Source organism: Equus przewalskii, chromosome 28 (genome assembly GCF_037783145.1).
Source record: "Equus przewalskii isolate Varuska chromosome 28, EquPr2, whole genome shotgun sequence".
NCBI lineage: Eukaryota > Metazoa > Chordata > Mammalia > Perissodactyla > Equidae > Equus > Equus przewalskii.
Genome location: NC_091858.1, coordinates 2,911,260 through 2,932,627, shown reverse-complemented (window position 1 = coordinate 2,932,627; position 21,368 = coordinate 2,911,260). Strand labels below are relative to the sequence as shown.

Genomic DNA, 21,368 nt, shown 5'->3' with positions numbered 1-21,368 from the left:
AATTAATCAGCGATGTTATTATGAAGGCAAACTGACTTAATTTTTTAAATAAATAATTCTTTATTTTAAATTATTTTCAACATTTCTTACAATTCAGTGTAATACACTGCTGTTCTAGAGCAGGGATGGGCAAATTACGGCCTTCAGACTAAATCCAGCCCACCACTTGTTTTGTAGTAAAGTCTTATTGGAACACACACTCGTTGGTTTACATATTGTCTATGGCTGCTTTGTGCAGAGTTGAGCGGTTAGGTCACAGACTAAATGGCCCACAAAGCAAGCCTAAAATATTTACTATTTGGCCCTTTAGAGAAAAAGTTCTCCAACATCTATTTTAGACTGACAATTCAATCAAAGCTCCACGGTATACCTACTGGGAACTCAGATGTCAATACACCAAACTACTTTCAGTATCTTCATAAACCTGTTAAAAAAAGAAGTTTTGTACTTAAATTCTCAGAGTTCCCTGGACTTAGCCATCACCACTTCAGACATTTATTGTTATCATTTTTTTGGCTTCCCTACTTGACTGAGAGCCGAGTGTCAGTCTAGCACCCCTGTTATAATCCCAGTACCTAGCATGGTGCCTGGAACAGAGACATTCAATGGAAATCTAATGAATGTACGAAAATAAACGTATGATTAAAGACAACCAGTCAAGAGTAAAGGAGAAATTCAGTCCTACAGAAACTCGCTACTCAAAATGTATTCTAAGCAGCAGTAGAATACCTGGGAACTTACTAGAAATGCAAAATCTCAGGTCTCACTAAAGGTCTAAAACTGCATTCTAATGAATAAAAATTTGAGAAGCAGTGCTACATAACATGGTGCTTAATTATACTAAATGCAATAGTTTGATTCCCAATTTGGGCTAGGTTGCTTTGCCTGCTCCAAGGCTTCATCCTTACCCTAATCTTGAGCTTCAAGATACAAAATAAAGACCTATTTTGATAACTTTAACAAAGGAGATACTTTGGTTTTTTTGTTCTTTTATTGGGGGAAGAGAGACACTGTTACTAAAAAATATGGCCAAATGGAGGGATTGTTCAAGCATTTTGCCTATTTCAAAGGAATATGCCCAGAGAACATCCATTGTAATTTAAATGGATTATAGATTATATGAAAAATGCTTTTTAAACTATCTAGATGTCTGTTTCTATGTCCTGTTAAAATTGATATGTTCGGGGGCTGGCCCAGTGGTGCAGCAGTTAGGTCCGCACATTCCACTTCGGCGGCCGGGGGTTTGCCGGGTCAGATCCCAGGTGCAGACATGGCACCACTTGACAAGCCATGCTGTGGTAAGATGCCCACATAGAAAGCAGAAGAAGATGGGCACGAATGTGAGCTCAGAGCCGGTCTCCCTCAGCAAAAGGAGGATGGGCAGTAGATGTTAGCTCAGGGCTAATCTTCCTCCAAAAAAAAAAAAAATTTCTATGTTCATGAAAACTTCAAACAGTCTCAAAATATGATGGTAATATTTTGTGGGTTAATGGATTGATTTGTTTTGTGTTTTGTTCTGTTTTGTTGTTTTACTGGAGAAAGGAGAAGGAAGTCAGCAATACTTCCTGCAGTTTATTTTTGAAGCAAAGGCTAAAAAATCATTGGAGCTAGGACCTGCTCAGGCTAAAAACAATCTTTAAAAAGGCAGGTGCTTGATGAATTTGGTGATTTTGGTACTGTTACTATCCTTCTTTTACAGAAAAGAAACTAAAGCTGATGGAGGGTAAAGTAGTTTAACGATCAAACAGCAAGTAAATGATAAAGCTGAGATCTGCACTCTTAAATACTCTTATATAAGCCCTAAACTAATCAGAATCAGTGTTGGAATAATTCAGGAAGTACTTTAAACTACTGTATCTATTTACTATTTATCTCAACTCTGAATTCAGTGTTTTTTTTCTTTGGACCACTCCACTAGCCACTACATTCTAATTGTAGCACACATACTACAGCTAATAACCTTGGGCAAATCATTGACCTCTATGAGCCTTTGTTTCATCTATGAAATAGACAACCTTTCTCCTTTTTTTTGCTGAGGAAGATCAGCCCGGAGGGAACATCTGTTGCTAATTTTTGTCTTTTTTTTTTTTTTTTTTGCTTGAGGAAGATTTTAACTCAGTGCCACTCTGCCTCCACTCTCTGTGTAGGTCGCCACCATAGCATGGCTGATGAGTGGTGTAGGTCCACACCTGGTATCCAAACCTGCAAACCCAGGCCACGGAGGCAGAGTACACCAAACCCAACCACTATGCCACAGGCCCAGCATGAGACAATCTTTCTTAAAGAGTTGCTGTGACCCAAATACAATATCTAACATACAATATTTATTCAAAATTATATAGGTTTTCAAATACAAGTACTACACAACACGCACTTAAAAAAAAAGACAAACAAGGACATACTAAATCATCTATTGAACAGGGTTTCCCTGCCATCAGTAGAAAAGCAACAGACTAAGATTTTTATTTTGGGGGTGGGAGGCTCATCTACAGAACAGAAGTCTATCAATGTAGGCCACCGCTTACAAGAGAAACCCAGCAAAAAGACCTGGATATTTCTTAAAGCAAGATAATAACAAATTTCTGATTACCTCTAAGAACGTATGTTTTTAAGTAATCAGGCTTAAGACGGCCTAGTAGTAGAAATACTGATCAGAGCTTGTCCCTGGTCACCAGGCTGGAAACGCAAACTCCAATGAGACTGAAAGAACGGGGTCAAAAATGGACAATGATTTATGTGGAATATAAACAAACACATGGACAAAGAAAATAGTTCAGTGGTTACCCGGGGAAGGGAGTGGGAGTTGGGCATAGTGGGTGAAGGGGAGCACTTATGTAGTGACAGACAAGAAATAATGTACAACTGAAATTTCACAATGATGTAAACTATTATGAACTCAACAACAACAAAAAATGGACAATGATTTTTTATTTATCAGACTGCCAAAAATAAAAAAGTCTGATAACACCGTGTTGCCAAGGGTATAGGGAAACAAGTACTCTCATACACCACTGGTGAATCTCTATGGAGACAAATTTAGAAATATCAAAATTACAAAGACATGCACCCTTTGACCCAATTATTCCACTTCTAGGAACTTGTAAGTAAAATAATGTACAAAGGAGGTTAGTCAATTGAGCACTGTTTCTAATCACAAAAAACTGGAAACAAATATCCATTGGCAAGGGACTGGTTATATAAATTAGGGTATATTATATATATATAAACACACACACACACACACACACACACAATGGAATACCACCAAGCTTTATGTTCTGACATGGAACACCCTTTAAGACATACGGTTAAGTGAAGAGAAAAAAAGTAAGGTGCAGAATAGTATGTTAGGCATGTTCTCAAACACTGGAAAAACAAAGGGAAAAACGGATGTATAAAGAGATTGCTTATAGATACAGAGAATCTCTTTGGAGGAGTAGAAAAGAAACAAAACTCCAGGCTGCCTCCCAGGAGGGGAACCTGTCCACTGGAGAAAAGGAGTTAGAAGAACACTTTCCACGGAACACTCTCTTGTACCTTGTGAATTTTATGTACAAATGAATGTATCATCTATTGGGAAAACACAATTTCTCAAACTTTTTAAAATACTATATGGGTAACAGAGAAGAAATATTACCTTGAATGAAGTAACAAATAGTACTTTTCAGCTGAGGTATCAAACGTTTGCAGAAAACATCTGAAACTCTCTCTCTCTTTTAAGCTACAAAAGCTAAATATTTTGAGAGGATAAATGGTTCAGCCTCTAAGTTTATTAAGAAAGTTAATACTTAAAAAAAAAAGCAACCTAAATTCTATCATTCCCCCTTCCACTTTAAACTTCACAGTTTCAATTCAACAAACATTTTCTGAGCATCTTACAAAGTGCCAGGACCTGCATACAAAGAATAACAACACGTTAAGATTTGATAAATGGTTTAACAGATGTATGTAATAAATGCTAAAGGAGCACCCACTTTTTTTTAATGCTCGTCATTTTCATGAACAAGGGGCAGCCTGATGTGGGTTTGAAAGAGACCTGGGCTCAAGCTCCATTCAGTAAAACCTGGCCATCACAGCACCCAAACTGCCTACCTTACTACAAAAGTGTTAGATCAAAAGAAAATATATGTGAAAGCAAAATTCTTCATAATCTGTGAAACACTTTAGAAACAGGTTATTACCACCCACATGAAGGTTTGGGGAAAAAGACTTTATTTCCCTTTTTCCTTCTCTAGCTTTCTTGGCTGAAGTTAAGAGTTCTCTGCTTAGCTGAAGTCATCAGAAACAAAACCGTATATTTTTATCACTCTTTCAAAGTCAGCAGACGATGGAGAGAAGCAAACCCACTTGCAAATCATTCAAAGAAAGTAAAAGCTAAGTTTTTACTTAAAATTACATATATAAAGTCCCAAACAAACAAAAGTGGGTATTCAACAGCAACTAAAAGTTAGAGCTTGCACAACACAATAACCAAGGCCTTGATGCTCTGACAATGAGGGTTAATGAGAGCAACAGGAAGCCTTGGATGACAGCAACAAGGGCAAAAAGGGCCAATACTGAGTGGGGCCAGAAAAGTGACAACACTTGTGGTTGTCACGCCGGCAGCCTTCCAGACTTCTTAATGATATGCTTTCTCAATGCTCTAAGTTTGAAGTTGCTTGTTTAAAATCTTGGCCTATTCTTATGCAATGAGAGGAATGTATTTACCTCTGCCACCACTGATGTGTTACTCACCCTGTAGAATAATTCTTCAGATACAACTCCTTTCTTCTACCAATAAAAGGCAAAAAAAAGATAAATGTACCCTGCTGGCTTGGAGGTTACCCTATCACACCTTAACCATCAGCTCAAAGAAAGCATGATATCAAGTATAAAAGCTGCTATAAAATGCTAACTAATGTTTGCTGGGGAGGGTAGTGACTTCAAAACCAACATCTAAAAGTTAGGCATGTGATTTGATTTTTTATCCATATTCAATTAAACATTTATTATGGGCCTACAATGTTTTGCTTCTAGGCCTTTGTACATGCTGTTCCCTCTGCAGGAACCACTCTCTTTCCCACCCCACCCATATGCTTCCCCACCTCACTAACCTCTCACATGTGACTTCCTCTGAGAAGACTTCCTTGACTTTCCCCACCCCCTTCTCCTGTGTTCCACAGCACTCTGTTTTACCCATCAGAGCACCTATCACTGTGTATGTTAATTACAGAGGCTGTATCTCCTTCACTCAGGACCTAACCACTGTGCTAGCACCTGGAAGATGCTCAATAAATACTTGCAAAGCATACCAGACATCGTGCAAGACAGACGGGGATACAGAGATGAAAAACAAGATTCTAAACTCACTGTCTAGTCGGAGAGACAGGCTAACGCAACAGTACAACGTAAAACAGGCTATGACAGAGGTATGTACAGGATATCAGGGACATGAAGAGAGCTCTATAAGTCAGCCTGGAAGCAGGATGGGTGATAAGGAAAGAAGAAATAGGAAGAAGATATGCCTAAACTAAGTCTGCAAGGCTAAATAAGAGCTAATTAGTCAACACAAGAAAAAAGATGATCATTCCAGACAGGAGAAAAACAGAAACAAGAGAGGACAAGGTGGATGAGAGGAACTGCAAGCAGTTTGGAATGTGCAGTGGTTCTCAAATCTCAGCATGCAGCAGAATCACCTGGAGGGCTTACTAACACACACAGTGCTGGGCTCCACCCCCAGCTGTGATTCAGAAGGCCTGGAATATGGCCCAAGAATTTGCATTTCAAACAAGTTTTCAGATGACACTACTGCTACTTCTGGTCCCAGAACCACGCTTTGAGAACTACTGGTGTAGTGGAACACAGAGGGCATATGAAGAACCAGCACGGGACAAGTTTGGAGCAACACAAGGGATAAAGAAGGGGGTTAAAAATCATACATACTATGCCATAAAATTTGGCAATGAAGGATTCTAAGCAGAGGAGTAAGTTTAATTTTAGAAAAATGGTAATAATAACTAACATTTGTAAAGCACAGGACTTTACGTATTCTGTACTGTCCAGTAGCTACTAGCCATATGTGGCTATTTCAATTAAATGAAATTAAAAGTTCAGTACTTCAGTCAACTAGCCACATTTCAAAAGCTCAATAGCCACATACGGCTAGTGACTGCTGTAGTGAGCACAGAGATAGAACACAGCATCATGGCACAAAGCTCTATTAGATAACACTGAGGTATATTAACTTATTAAATCTTCACAACTTCATTATGAGATGGGCACTGTATCATCCCCATTTTATAGAAAGAAATGTGGCAAAGAAAGATGAAGCAAATTACCCAAGGTCATAAAGCAAGTACCACCAACATAAGATGCAAACCAAGATGGTCTCGTTCTTGAGCCCATGTTCTTAATAGCTTCCTAATAAGGTCATTCTTGGCAATAATGTGGGCTGGAGGGAGATGATACTGGAGGAAGGAAAACCAATCGAGGAAGCTACTAAGGTAAATCAGGAGAAAAATAATGAGGACCTGCTCTAAGAGAGTAGCATCTGGAATGGAGAGGAAGTGAATTAAGAGACGTTAAAGAAGTAGAAGAGAAAAGATTGGGTATGGACTAGAACTGAATCCAAAAGAGGTGCAAGTGAGGTGGAGAAGGTGACACCAAAGTTTCTGTTTTAGGAATCAGAGTCAACAGCAAAGCCTCTCGCCACAGTAAGAAATCAGAAGAGCAAGTTGGAGGAGGGTGATAAATTCCACCTGGGTCATCATGAATGTGAAGTGACTGAGATAAGACACTAAACACTGGGATATACAAGTCCAGAGCTCAAAAGAGAGGTCTGGATTAAGACATGAATTTAGTATAGAGGAGGGAAGTCTAGAGATATCTCAGAAAGGCTGAAACAATAAGAAGTGGCCAAAGAACAGAACCTTAGGGAATCCAACATTTAACATACAGGCAAAAGATGCAAAGCCAGTAAACTGAAAACTAATTACCAAGAAAGATGGAAGGAACAGAGGAAGACACACAGGAAAGAATTATCCCAGAGGCAGAAGGAGGAGACAATGGTCAACAAGTGCTAAATGCTGCGGAGAGGTCAGGTAAAATGAAGACTAAAAACTGTCCACAAGAACTGTTTCAAATGGCGCTCAGGGCCAGAAGCCAGATTGCAACAGATCTGGAACGAATACAGACTTTTTCCCAGGCAGTTTCAAAATGAAGGGAAGGAGACAGACAGGGTGTAGACAGAAGAATCTGGAGTGGTGTTTTTTGTTTATTTTTATTCTAATTTGATGGGAGGACTTCCCCATGTTAAGGGGCAAAGAGTAAAAAGACTGGGAACATTATTGATGGAACAAGGCCCCTGAGACAGGAGAGAACAGGATCTTGTACATAAATGGAGAGATTAGCTCTAGACAGGGCACTTCTTTCATGTCCTCTGAAAATATAGCAGAAGAGGTAAAAATAAGTACAGAGGTATTTAGGAAAGTGTGGCTGGGGTATAAGTTGAATGAGCTCATATGGCTAGATAGATTCTATTCTATGATGTAGGATATGGGAGTGTCTGCTGAAAATGAGAAAGGCAAAAGGCTTGGAGAAAATACTGAACTGCTGCAGAGAGAAAAGACTACAGACATAGACATACAACCCCAAGCAGAGGAAAAAGCTGAGATTAGATGCCACAAATTTGTAAGTGGCACCCCACTACACGGTTTGCGTGAATTTCTTCAAAATGATAAACAGTCTCATATAGGATCAGGGAGAGAAAATGACTGGCTTAATTTCAAGGTTGCGGCTTGCCAATTAGATGCAGGAGTAAAGTGAGTAACTGAGGTCCATAGGCCAAGCAGTTAGAAGAAGAGCATTTGAGTGGTGGGAGGGGAGCATCCATTGAAATTACACAGGGAAGCTTCTCTACACTATATACTATGAAACCTTGATGAGATAAAAGAGCAGGTGCAGTAGGAGTGAGGAGAGAGAAAGGTGGAAGATTAGGGCAGTTATGGTCAGGGAGTAGGATAAAATAAAATTTAGGTTTCCTGAAGTACACTGTCCAGGGTCCAAAGTGTGTTCATGAGAGCAGGTGTGAAGTATGTTGTTTCATGCATTTGTCTGAATTTCAATTATCAGGTAAAAAGTAGCTGCTACTTCTATCCCCTTACTTCCTCAGCCAGTTCCCACTAGAGAGATGTTGGTTCTAAGCATTAGAGCAGTGGTTCTCAACCCTGGCTGTACTTTAAATGCATATGGAGACTTTGAAAAGCAAAACAAAACTGAAATCTGGGCCCTAATGCTAGACTCTAATTTAATTGGTTTGATGCTTACTTTTTAAGGCTTCTCAGGCGATTCTAAAGTGGATTTAGTGTCAAGAACCACTGTTTTAGAAAGAACAGGGCTTTAAATTTATGTTATAGAACTAAAGAAAAACTAACTGGCATGAGAAGAAATGAAGTAACGAAAACAGGTAAATGGTGAAAGAGGATCTAAACCCTAAGCCAGGTATTTAAAGATGTCCTAAAGAGAAAAGCTGGGGAACCGTTAAAGCACAGCATCACACCTAACACATAAAAAAAACGTAATAATGTTTCCAAGAGTTCCCTTACAGGTTCTAGAAAACTCAGGAATTAAATGCTTCACTGTAGCCAATGCCCAAGAAAAAAGCAAAACCTGCATAAGCAGAGAGAACTGAAAACAAACACTTAACATAAGCTCTCTAGGTCACCTACAGTTCACAATTCCCTGGAGGAAAAAGTAGCCTATAGTATAAGCGTGCTAACACCTCCACACACATGGAATCCACCTCTTCTGCACAAAAGATAAACGGCAAAGGAATCAGCTGTCTTCTTTCCAACATACAAAGATTTTCAGGTTTTTCTAGCTGCCGCATTTTATTTTACTAATAATCTTAAAACCACCCCATGATTTTATAACTGTCTCTAATCTTACCTTTATTTGCCATTTTTCTAATGTATTTACTAAATTTTATGACAATGTAAAAGCAATACAGAGTTGAACTGTTGGTTGGTCATAAAGACCAAGAAAGACAAACATGAGCTGTTATCTGCTGCCTTCCCTATAAGGTTTGTTCACTGGTATTACTAGTCATCCAGAACCAAGACACTATGTATACATAACAATGAGTGATACACTGTATACACGCCGAGCCCACCTCTTAATAAGAACCACTTCATTAATTAATACAAAGGCTTATACTTTTCTCTCTCAGTCTTAAGAATTTTAAGTTCTGACCAATTACCCAAGTCACACAGAGGTCATCCGTGCTGCAGACTTTCTGAAAATGAGACTTATTTGTAAGTGGACATTTTTCCTCCCAAAACTCAAGGAGTACTTTTTCTTCCAGCATTAAGGTAGCTCAACACATTCTCCTTCTAATATTTAGCTTTTTAAAAACATTAGAAAACCTTCTAATTCCTCTAATTTAGGTCGTAAGAAAGCAGTCTTTTCCCCCCAAAATTGTTTCAACTTTCTAGAATGTACAGCTATCTTCAAATGCCAAAACAAGCAGATTTACATACTTGTGGTTTACAAAAACCACCAAAATTCTCTAGACCAGGGTTTATTCTATGGTTTCCACTAAGGAAGAGAGTTCTAACTACATTATTTTATACTCATTGCTCTCTAACACTATAAAGCAGTACTACAGCCTAATGAAAAAAGCACAGAACGAAAAGGGTCTGACCACTTCTTCCAGATGGCATGGAACAAGACACTTAAATCTCTTTGGGCCTGAGTTTCTCTATTTGTGAAATAATATTACAATCACTGTTACCCAAGACTGCTACTGGCTCGAAACTCTACAAAATGCAGAAGATTCTATTCTTTTTTCCTAGGAATTTATCTATATTTTGTAAGCATAATATAATTCAACTATAAAATATAGCTTAACAGCATAGCCAGACTTATTTTTTCTTTGCAGGTCTTTTTCTCCTTAATTGCTGGCAGTTAAAAACTATTTTGACCCAGAACGTATTCTGCAAATCTAAATGCTAGACTACTATAACCTCATGCTGAATTTCAACCCTTAACAAACTAGTGCCATAGTACAGACTGTTTCTTCACCTGTTCCCTAATAAAGTTGAAATCAATGCTTTGGACTTGAACTTACAGAGTTATGTACAGTGCTGATGAAAGCCATCTGTTGGGAACTACGACTTGCCTGTCAAAAGGAAAAAACCAGAAAAAACAGCCTAGATTTTCCTGGGAACCAGCTGCAGTTGAATGAGTCCTAATCCTGCTCCAGCTGGGAAAAAGCAGAAGGCTGAAATCACTACTGGTCTAATTCGTCCGCTGCAGATCCTTTGTGAACTGACTCCACCCCCAAGGAGCCAATTGGTAAACAAGTTTACCAGAATGAGGGAGGCTCTTAATAACTCCTATATGTAACATTTGTTTCTTTAAAAAATTTTAAATCAGAGCATGAAAAGTATTCATTATTGTAATTTTAAGAAACACTTCCCAATTCACTAGAAAAAAATTTCTTAATTCTACTTTAACCAGCAAACTTGACCCCCAGATTCAGTCCTCTCACATAGCTAAGAACCAAGTCAGTGCAGAAAATACATTTTCTCCAATATTCTAAATAGAAAGAGAAAAAGAAAATTTGTCAAGGAGATTCTTACAACCTCAAGAGGTCTGGAATAATACAATTTTTTTTCCAGATTCGCCAAACAGTTCCTGTTACCTATTTGCTTTCATAGTATTAAAGGTAAGTATAATGTAAAAAAGTATTGACCTATGTGTCAGGATGAACCAAATAAAAAAAAGCAGCAAGGATGAGAAGAAAAATGTCTTTTGCATAGATTCATTTTCCATTTGGTGTTTTATGAGAAGTCACAATGAAAACTTGTATTATTAAACACTGTCAAATAGCTATTATATAAATATATTATGCCTATAAAACTTAACCATGTAAAGTTCTTTTGAACTCTTTTGAGACTTCTACAACAGAGCAGACATTAAAGTACTCAGAACAGTGCCCCACACATTGTTAGCCCTTAACAAATGTTGGCTATTAATAGGTTTCTATAAGCAACTGCTTCCATTCCCTTGGCCTACTGAAACAGGGCAAAGAAACAGGTCAAGATGGTTAGATCCTCTAGATCTCTATTCCCAAAGCAATTTGTCGTATCAGATATCGTCATTCATTTCTTCCATTCATCAATATATTAGAAGTTAGCCCAAGAATGAGTAAAGTGCTAGTAACTATAAGTACACGAAAAATGTCTAGGTCGTGTGCATTGGCTAGGTACAGACATTTTGATTAGCAACGGCTAAACGAAAGCTTGCTTTAGGAGCTCAAGTTTTCTTTCAGGGTGTGTTATGGGCTGAAAATTACCAAAATGCAGAGAGCTCACAGGCTAACTAGAAGACCAAAAAAATCTGTACAGTTGATTGTAATTAAACATATAGTGCTTTACAAACATAGTTCTGCCTGAGTTATTTTTCTGATTTTTTTTTTATAAGACCAAGTCTGCTGAGACAAAGTCAATTCCTAACCTCATTTATACTTAATCCACCTCAATGACTTGTTAGTAACAAATATTAATTTCTAGCCAGCTTCTCTTCAGGGCCCAAAACACGTAGAGTCAGCAAAAAATGGCATAAACAATGATGTAAGAAATGTATAAAAAATATAGTTATTGAGATCAATCAGTTGCAAACTCCCTATTACAAAATCTACATTATCCATGTCCTTGCCATTACTTGAAAAATAAAGTTAACTACATATGGTTAGGATAATCTTCTCTAAAATAATCCTTCTTTACTTAAAGACTGATACAGTTGGCATCATCGTCCATTCCCTCCTCCATAATGTAAGAAGTAAAACTTGCAATTTAAAAAGTTTCCCAATAATTTATACTATAAAATACACTTGTGTGCATGCTCTCACAAGGAATCTTAATATATACACTTTCAACTGAGAACTTTTTCCACTTATTTACTACTAATTTATCTCTTCTCAACTTTTTTGTAGCATCTTTTGCTTTCAGAAGGTTTTTGGGTTACTTTTTTTGGGGGGTTTTTTAAAAGTGAACAATCATTCTGTCAAGCAGTCAACACATCCCTGAATTTAACAACATGGACAACTACTATAAGATACCATAGCAACAGGATATCTGAAACTGAAATTACCAAGCTTACAGTCACAAACAATTTTATACTACTACTATTCTAACATATAAAATGTGAAACAATTTTACTATAAAGGCCATTTCCAAGCAGCTAAATCAAAATTTTATCATTCTTAACTCTTAGTAAACTGAAAATACATTTCCATTCTAATCAGTATCTCTAACATCAAAAATCTAAGTTCCTGTCAATGCCCTGCTTAATCTATGAATTTAAAATGCCAAATTTCAGTAACGTAAAACAATTTGGACCCTACTAAGAGTTTACTGTATTGAGATATAATTTATAATAGAAGGATATAGATTTATCACTTGATCTTTTTGCTTCAGATTACCTAGCTGTGTAATAATCTAAATAGCAACATTAGTTACAATATCTTCTCTTCCCTTTCCAACTGGAATGCTTCAGCAAATTACACTTTTGTTCCACAATACTACTCCACAGAATCACAACACTTTAATGATTTGGCTGATTACCATAAAAGAGTATAGTTTTCTGGACTAGTAATATGGAGCATAAGCTATATATAGAGTCAAGTAAATTATTCTGTGAGTGTGTAAAATGAACCCAGAAGTTTGAAATCAAGGTGAAAATTATTCATGAAAGAGAAACAGATCCTTCCAAGACTCAGTGTCTAAAGACAATTTTTTTAACGGAGCATCATAACATCAAACAATAATTCACCTCACCCAAGAAACACCTCCTTTTTTCTCAGAGATTCACAATGCCTAATTGTAATGAAAAAATAATAGTGAATGTAAAAAACTAAAAGTTCCATTTCATACACTAAAAAAGGGTTCCAAAAAAATTATTTCACATCTTTCTGCTGTCTGCTTTCATCTTCAACAGGACCGAAGTCCTAAACGCACTGTTTACGGTAGGCTCTAAATGTTTGCTGAACGAATAAAGAATAAATGAAGTAAATGAACAAATTATCTTATAGTAATATCTACACTTAAAAAAGAAAGAAATCTGCAAGGAGGAAGTTGCTGTTTAAGCCAGTTACACACTATCACCCTCACCTATATCCCACAATTCAAGGGAAAGCAACATTTTGTCCCAAATGAAAGCCATGCAACAAATCCCAAACTGCAAATCAGAAAACTTTAGTGACAAGTGAAATGAAAATTAATAAGCACAGAAATTAAGAAAAAATAAATATAACAAAATGTCATGTAGACAAAACTATATTTTTATGGACCTCAGGTATACAAAACTAGATTATTCCTAATCTTTGGTTTCTGATACATTCTTATCACTGTTTCAAAGTCAGTTTTATAATTCATTCTATGACAGAAAGAGAAAAAAGGGACACAAACAGTGAAGGCGGGCAATGTGTCCTTCCACAATTGGAGAACGTGCTATGAAGTTAACACCAAGAACATTCACAATTGTGTACTTGAGTGCAGCAACAGGCATTATACATAACTTTCAAGAGGCAGTAGCAGGTATAGCTGTTAGAAAGACTCCAGAACCAAACTGCCTGAGTTCAAATCCTAGCTCTGTCACCTAGTATCTCTGTCACTTGGAGAAGTTACTGAGCCTCTTTTATGCCTCAGTTTCTTCTTCTGCCAAATAACAGTACCTACCTCACTGAGTTGTATGAGTATTAAATAAGTTAATATATGTATAGCTTTAAAGTAATGCCTGGCACATAGTAAACATATCATTAAGTTAAACAAACTTACCATAAACTACCACACTCTAAAGCTAGCTAAGAAATTTCCCCTATGGGGGCTGGCCCCGTGGCCGAGTGGTTAAGTTTGCGCGCTCCACTGCAGGCAGCCCACTGTGTCGTTGGTTCGAATCCTGGGCGCGGACATGGCACTGCTCATCGAACCACGCTGAGGCAGCCTCCCACATGCCACAACTAGAAGGACCCACAACGAAGAATATACAACTATGTACTGGGGGGCTTTGGGGAGAAAAAGGAAAAAAAATAAAATCTTAAAAAAAAAAAGAAATTTCCCCTATAACATGAATAAAACTTCTAAATCACAGTATCCCACAGATTCTCCTCACTATTTATCAATGTGAAAACACACTTTTGCGTCTTCACAAAAACCCTTAGAAATATTTCTACACAGCTGATCTCACAGGAAAGAACAAAAACCACACAGCTGCTGAAAATCTAACATACAGTTCTACAGTTCCTTCCAAAGGTGAGTATTGCAAAAAAAAAAAAAAAAGGCCAAAAGTTACAATTGATATAGAAAAAAGTAAAGAGGAACTTGTTCAAGTCACTCCATATAGTCCCTGAATTTCAGCTCTCACCCCGCAGCTGACCAGGCCAACAGACATACCTGCATTCCAGAGAAGATAATGCCATCTCAGTACCAAGTGCCTGGCCCACAGCAGGTGCTCAGTAACTACTTGCTAAATTAATTAATGCCCAAAAGTGAAACTACTTCTGACCTACACTTTCCTTTCTCCATCACCATCAAATATACTCTGGATAATTTTTTTAAGAATATCTGGGATTATAGCAGCAAACCAATCAATTCCACAAAGGAATTGATCAGATAGTTTAAAAGAGAGGAAGGAAAACAGTTAAAATACAATAAAAGGAGCAGACATATAACCTGTTCAGAGGTGGAATAATTCTTCACCTTAAGAGTTCATGAAATTGTGATTTTGAACATGAGCTTTTCATACTTTTGGGGAAAGTCACTCAGGAAATTCACTATTGAAAATAAGACTCCATTTGAAAATATGTAACAGCTCTCATCAACTCTAATTTCATAGATATTATCATGAAATTAGTTTTCCAATCGGAGCAGCACACATACACAGAGGTCTACTCAATGAAACTCAATTTTCCCAAATTTAGTTACTTCAGTTAACAAAACTATATATTAAAGTTATGTAACCAAAGAGATATTCCTAACCAAAGTGAACCAGCAGATCTCTACTGGATTAAATTTTAATACAAAGGCCTCAGCTCAGCTGCAAAATAAGGATTGTTAGATTAGATGGTTCTCAAGGTCCCTCTCAAAAGTAAAATCCTAGGCTGACAGGACTCAGATTTGTCTTACATTGTACTATATTGACTACCTTTTAAAAATATGCATAACTGACATTTTATGTATGGCTAATATTTTTAAAAATTAAAATATCTAATTCAAGCAGGGGAAATTACAATAAAAGCAAGCACCCAGGTGTTCTTACAAGAATTTCTAATACTCAATTCACAGATATGACACTGAATTCATTCTAAACTATAATTTCCTGTTTCCATGCAGTTAACCTGTAGATCATTTGGTAACAGTTGAAGGAATCAATCATTATACTTCATTTAACTTTAGCCACATGTGATCAAGAAACAGTTGCAGGGCCGGCCCCGTGGCCAAGTGGTTAAGTTCACCAGTTCGGATCCTGGGCGCGGACATGGCACCGCTCATCAGGCCATGCTGAGGCGGCATCCCACAAAGCACAACCAGAGGCACTCAACCAGGCTATACAACTATGTACTGGGGGGCTTTGAAGAGGAGAAGACAAAAAAAAAAAGAAACAGTTCTTAGAGATAGGAGTTCTTACAGTATGAACTACAGAATAAAGCATTTTAGTTACTTGTCCACCTTGAATTTTTTAATACCACACTCTTCATAAATGTTCAAATGATACAGAACCATTTTAGGGATGAGATTCTCTACCAAATTCACGACTCTATCAGAATCATTTTAAGGGTAATAACAGTATGATAATGTTTCTATCTCCAACTTCACAGGGAAAACTGAATACTAAAATGTACCTCTAAAAACTTCATCAAAAACTTTCCAATTGCCATTTAAACAAAAATCTACAGGTGAGTTATTAAACTGCAATAAATTTAGATGAAATCTCAAACATTTTTAAATACATTCAATGTTAACTTTACAATCTTCTCATCCTAGAAGTAGCCTCCATGAATTTAAGCATAACAAAGATTATTTTACTATTATATACTAGGCTTGGAACAACTTCAAGTACTATCACTCACCACAGAACTCAATTCAAAGCACTTGAAATAAATTTACAGCTAAAACACTAGGTCAATGTAAAAAACAGCTACTAACAAAATTCTCCTCATCCTCAAATATCTAAGGGCCAAAATTCAGTTATGAAGACATACTTTCAACCGCACAAAACAGCAGCATAAAACACACAACACAGTAAAGTACACCTTCGGTGCATCAAAACTCCCAACTACCCCAGAACTTCACTAATATAGAATACTGTATTTCTGACCCATGTACTTACACCTGTCACAAATAATAACATTTAGGATTTCATCATATGCAAAGAATAATACATGACAGAAAGCTAGAATACCAACAGCAGAAATAAGAATTGCTAAATTTGCCTGCTTGTTTCAAACTCAAGTCTCCAGCACTTGGCTGCTCCATCAACTTCCAGCACTAAGGTATTATAAGAATTTTTATGCAACACTTTTAAAGCTGTATGCTATTTTTTAATTCTACTCTAAATACGTTCTTTTAGGTAAATCAATATTCTACATTTTGAATCTTAGGCATCAAATATTTCAAAGCATCAGAAGAATTAGCATCTATTGGGTTCTCACACCTAGAACTCACCAATAAAAAAACTAGACGTGATCATCCCACAAAGTCCCCAAACACAAAACTTGAATGTAACTTCTAAAAACTTCCTAGAAACGTGACTTAGTAGCATGCTGTATCATCAGCTCCATGGACACTGGTACAGACACCATTCTTACCTTATCCTTTTCATGTGGAAGGAGTGACACTGGAGGTAAAGAGCAAAGAGACTCACAACTTTCTTTCCCATCCACACTGGTTGCTTTAGTGTTGAGCCGATAAAGAGGTCCATCTTTAAGGAGTCGGCCGTGGCCAATCGCACGTTTAATAGCCAACCGTAACTGCTGGTGAAAGCCAGAGGCAGCGCTGCCTCCAAATAATGCAGACACATCCTTCTGACCTTTCAAAAAACGTTCAATGCTTTTCAAAGTTGAGCCACCAGACTCTGCCAAGCCCTCAAGTGCCCGCTTGATCAGTTTATTCCAATCTACATTTTGTTTATTATCCAATTTTCCATGGTTTCGAGGTTTAGGAAGTGCTATTCGCCCAGGATTATCAGGATCTTTATAGGAATTGAGTCCTTTATTTGAGACTTTTAAAATTGTTCCATCTTTAACACTCAACTCCAATTGTTCTAAAACAGTTTTGCGATCCAAGCCATGGGAAGAAGACACTGCATTACATATCCTTTCCTCTGAGGGACGCTGTTTCTGTTTCTTCACTTTTTTGATGGCCTCCAAAATCCACTCCGTATACAGCGGGTTAGCGAGTTTTACCATGGTGAAGGATTCTGTATATCCATAGAGTCGTTATCCCTTATCCTGATGCTGAGTAAGTTTCACACCATGGAAAACAACCTTCTCGGAGGCTGGGAACCAGTTAACCATAGCATACAAGTTTTCTGGCCTGAGTCTTTCCTCCTTTCACAAAACCGAGTGCCTCCCCACTTTTACTTTAGAAACCAAAACAATCTGTTATTTGAAATGTCTTCAAACTTCCCAATAAACTTCTCAATAGCACCACACATGGGTCTCTTCATAAAGTTGTAAAAACTCAAGAACATCTCATTCCCAGCAGAAAAATGTGTCTCTTATGCCTGAAAAACAATTAAAACAAGGTCAGTTTTCTATCAAGGCCCATTTTGTAAATAAGCATTAACTGAAACATGGTCGTCTTTTAAAACAATCAAATACCAACTGTTTACTTAGCACCTGTAAGAGTTTTAACGTGTTTCTATCAACGTTCCAAAACAATCATGTCTGTAAACCAATGGAATAAAAAAGAAAAGAAAAAAAAGCTGAATAATTAGAATACAATGAGGAAACAAGATGGGACACACTATGAATGACCTTAGGCTACTACGAACCAGAGGGGTGCTGGCTATTCTGTACTCCACAATCTCTGCCCACCAGTCTATGAATTGAAACTCTTCCTTGACATCTTTCCCCAAGAAACTATTCAGCACTTCAACAAGTATCTGGATTAGCAGAAAGAATCCTGCAATCAAAGTAAGAGTGAATCTTTCATCTCCCAAAATTCAGGACATTCAGACTGGACACAAACAGTCCATAAGATGGGCAGAAAACCACTGAGAAAACTTGAACTATTTCATGTATTAAAAGAAATAACAAATACAATTTACACAGACCAAGTCCATATTTTAAGTACAATATTACTTTAAACATTCCAAACAGAAAGAAAAACAATACTGGAAATAGCCAAGTGTGAAAAGTGCTTAAAGAATTTTAAAATAATCCAATTTCAGTCCAATTTTACGAAGTACATGCTGATAGCTTCTGCTAAGCTGAACTAAAATACCAACGACCAATATACTGGAGGAAGCAACAACTGTCAAGATGTTCATCACCAACCTACAGACCGAGAAGCTGGAAATGAGAAACGCCCAGAAGCACTGGGTTCAAGTGCACACACTACATATCAAGTGTACAGCACAGAGAAAAAATGTACTGCCTGTTTGTGGGTCTGAAGAGGAGACGATCTCATTAAGATTCAAGATAGCTGACCTGAAACGAACATTAACGAATAAGACACAAACATACAAATATATTGCCTCTCCAGGATCAAAGTCAATATTCTTCTTTCAGACAAAAGAATCCGGCAGATACAAATCTTTTTAAAAGTCACCAAAATAATAAATTCTGAGTCTAAATAACTCCTTTGCTTCCAAAACTAAATTTAACTTCAGTGTTTTTCAGAAGGTCTGCTCTTATTCTAAGGCATTTACATTACAATATAAACGATAGAAAAATGGCTCCCAGAGCAATTATTCTTAAGAGTGACATTCAAACCAAAAAGAAAACTAACAGATACTAGAAAAGCGGTAGGACTATCAACTCTGATAGGAGAGAAAAGGCTGAGGTGAACACTCAAACCTGAGCCAAGGTTTATTTTTAAATCGGGTGACTAAAAAGCAGCCCCCTGAGAGCGCGAGGCTTCATTTTGGTGAGCGTCTCGAGAGGACAGAAATCAGAGTCTCAGCGCTCCAAGAAAGTTCACTATGTAGACAGCAACGATCAGCTCAACGGGGAGCTGCAGCCGGAGCGTCAGAAGCGGGGAACGTCGCCAACGACCAGGCGCGCAGGTGACAGGAGCAGGGCCACCGCTCCCCGCGCCCCGGCCGCCTGTCACCCGTCCCGGCCCTGCGAGCGCGGCGCCGCAGCCTGGGACTGAACTCGGCGGGCTCGGCGCCGCGCGCCCGGCCGGCCCGCGCTCCCACCCCCAGCACGCCCGCGCGCTCTCCTCCAAGTGCCAGCAACTTCAAAACTTGAACCGGCCGCCGCCGCAGCCCCACGGCCGAGCGGCCGAGCACCGAGTTAACAATGAAATCACGTGCGGGAGCTGCGAGCCGCCCCGGGCCCGCGCGCCGGCGCCCCGCGCCTGACAGGTCGGGCCGCCGCGTCCCCCGGCCGCCGCTGACAGGCGGCCGCCGCCTCCCCTGCCGGCGCCGGGCTGTCAGCCCGACAGACAGCGCACCGCACGTGCTGCCGCTCCGCACCACAACACCGCCGGCCTGTCACCCGCCGCCGGCCGCCGCCCCCGCCGCCGCCGCCGAGCGAGCGCCGCGAGCGCGGGCCGCGGGCCGCCGGGGCGGCGGGCGGCGGCGCAGGTGGGGCCGGGCGGGGGGCGCGCCCCGAGGGAGAGCGGGCGCCGGCACAGCCCAGCCCGAGGCCCCGCGGCCTGGGCCGCCCGCCCACCCGCCGGCTCCCCCAGGCTGCGCCGGCCGCGGGCGGCGGGCCCGCGAGCGCCGGGCGGGCGGGCGGCGGGCGGCGCGCGGCCGCGGGGCGGGGGAGCCGGGCGCCGGCCGGGCGCGAGGGGGCGGCCGCGGCGCCCCAGCCCGAGGCCTGGCGCAGAGCAGCGGGAGGCGGCACAGGCCGCGGCGGGGCCTGCAGCGGCCCGCCGACCCCGCGAGGCGGCGGAGCGGGCCCCGGGGCGGCTCAGCCTCGGGCTCGGCGGCCCGGGGCGGCCGGGGGCGGCCCCTCGGCTACTTACCGGGGGGAAAGAGAGCCGGGATCCCGGGGCCCCGGGCCGGACCGCGGAGATGCCCCAAACTGACACGGCCGCCATCTTGGAGACAGTGAGCTCCGGCCGGGGGGAGGGGAGGCGAGGCGGCGGAACAGCCGCGGGGGGAGGGGAAGCGTCGCGAGGGAACGGCGGCCTGGGGAGGGAGCGGGAACAGCCGGGGAGGGAGGCGAGGGGGAGGGAGTAGGGGGACCGCGGGAGGGGGGCGGCCGAGGAGCGGGAAGAGCTGGGCCGAGCGCCGGGAAAGGCCGGAGGGCGGGGCGGGGCAGGAGGGAAGAGCCGGCCGGGCGGGTCACGTGGGGCCGGTACAAAAGGCCAAAGTGGGAGGAGGGCCTGGTGGGGCTGGAGGCCAACAACTGGGGGCTTCTTCTCGCCTTTCTCACGCGGTTAGGTCAGGCGGATACCCGGGAAAGAAGGAGGTGGTGTATCCCCATTACACAGCTGGGGACACTGAGGGCGGGCGCCTGGGTGGGGTGGCTTCAGTATGGCACGGAAATCCGGTAGCAGATGGGATCTGAACTCTTGATGGCGTTTGTTGACAGTGAGCAGATCATCCCTCCCCACTTCTGCGCCCTCACCCCACTTCCACAGCGACGCTCCCGGAACCTGAGGCCGGGAGCCGGGGCATGGGGAGGGGGCCAAGGGCGGGGAGGAAGTCGCCTCCCTTTTTCATTCCCTTTCTGCTCGCACCCTCAGCCCTCACTGCTCACCCCTGCTGTAGGAAAGAGTAGGTGCGACGAGGCGCGGGGCAAGGGTAGAACTTTGACAGCCGTGTCAAGTCCTTTCACCACAATGACTTCGTCCTCCCCGCAACTGAGAGACTTGTTGGACCTTAGCATTTTTACGGTATTTTTATAGGAAACAGCACAGACTTGTACAAGGTCACACAGCTATTTCGTGGCACACATCTGAGTTTAGACCTACAGCTGTCTTATTCCAAGGCCTGCCTTCTACTCATGCCCTATGCAGAATTGCTCGTGTCTGAATCTGTGGCTGAACCACAAACCGGCACTTTTTCGTGGTCTGTCTTCTACTGACTGCATTTATGTTTCTTTGTCTCGTCTCTCATCTAGTTTAAACTCCTTGAGGCCGAGATTGTCATACTTTTTTTTTTCCTGCATTCACTGGAAAAGCAGTAAATGACAAATACAAAGACATACC

The 21,368-nt window shown here is 40.7% G+C and overlaps 1 protein-coding gene across 2 annotated transcripts in view; it reads right to left on the bottom strand.

The window, feature by feature from the left end:
• KAT6A (lysine acetyltransferase 6A) overlaps window positions 1-20,474 on the bottom strand; it is a 111,890-nt gene extending 91,416 nt beyond the window's left edge. The window contains exons 1-2 of one of the 2 annotated variants that reach the window (XM_070598761.1): window positions 20,178-20,474; window positions 16,847-17,763 (exon numbers count right to left, since the gene is read on the bottom strand). In XM_070598761.1, the coding sequence (XP_070454862.1) occupies window positions 16,847-17,446 (600 nt within the window). In that variant the 5' untranslated portion in view covers window positions 17,447-17,763; window positions 20,178-20,474. The remainder of the gene's footprint in view (window positions 1-16,846; window positions 17,764-20,177) is intronic. The other variant, XM_070598762.1, reaches the window with a different exon arrangement.
• Window positions 20,475-21,368: the final 894 nt, after the last annotated feature.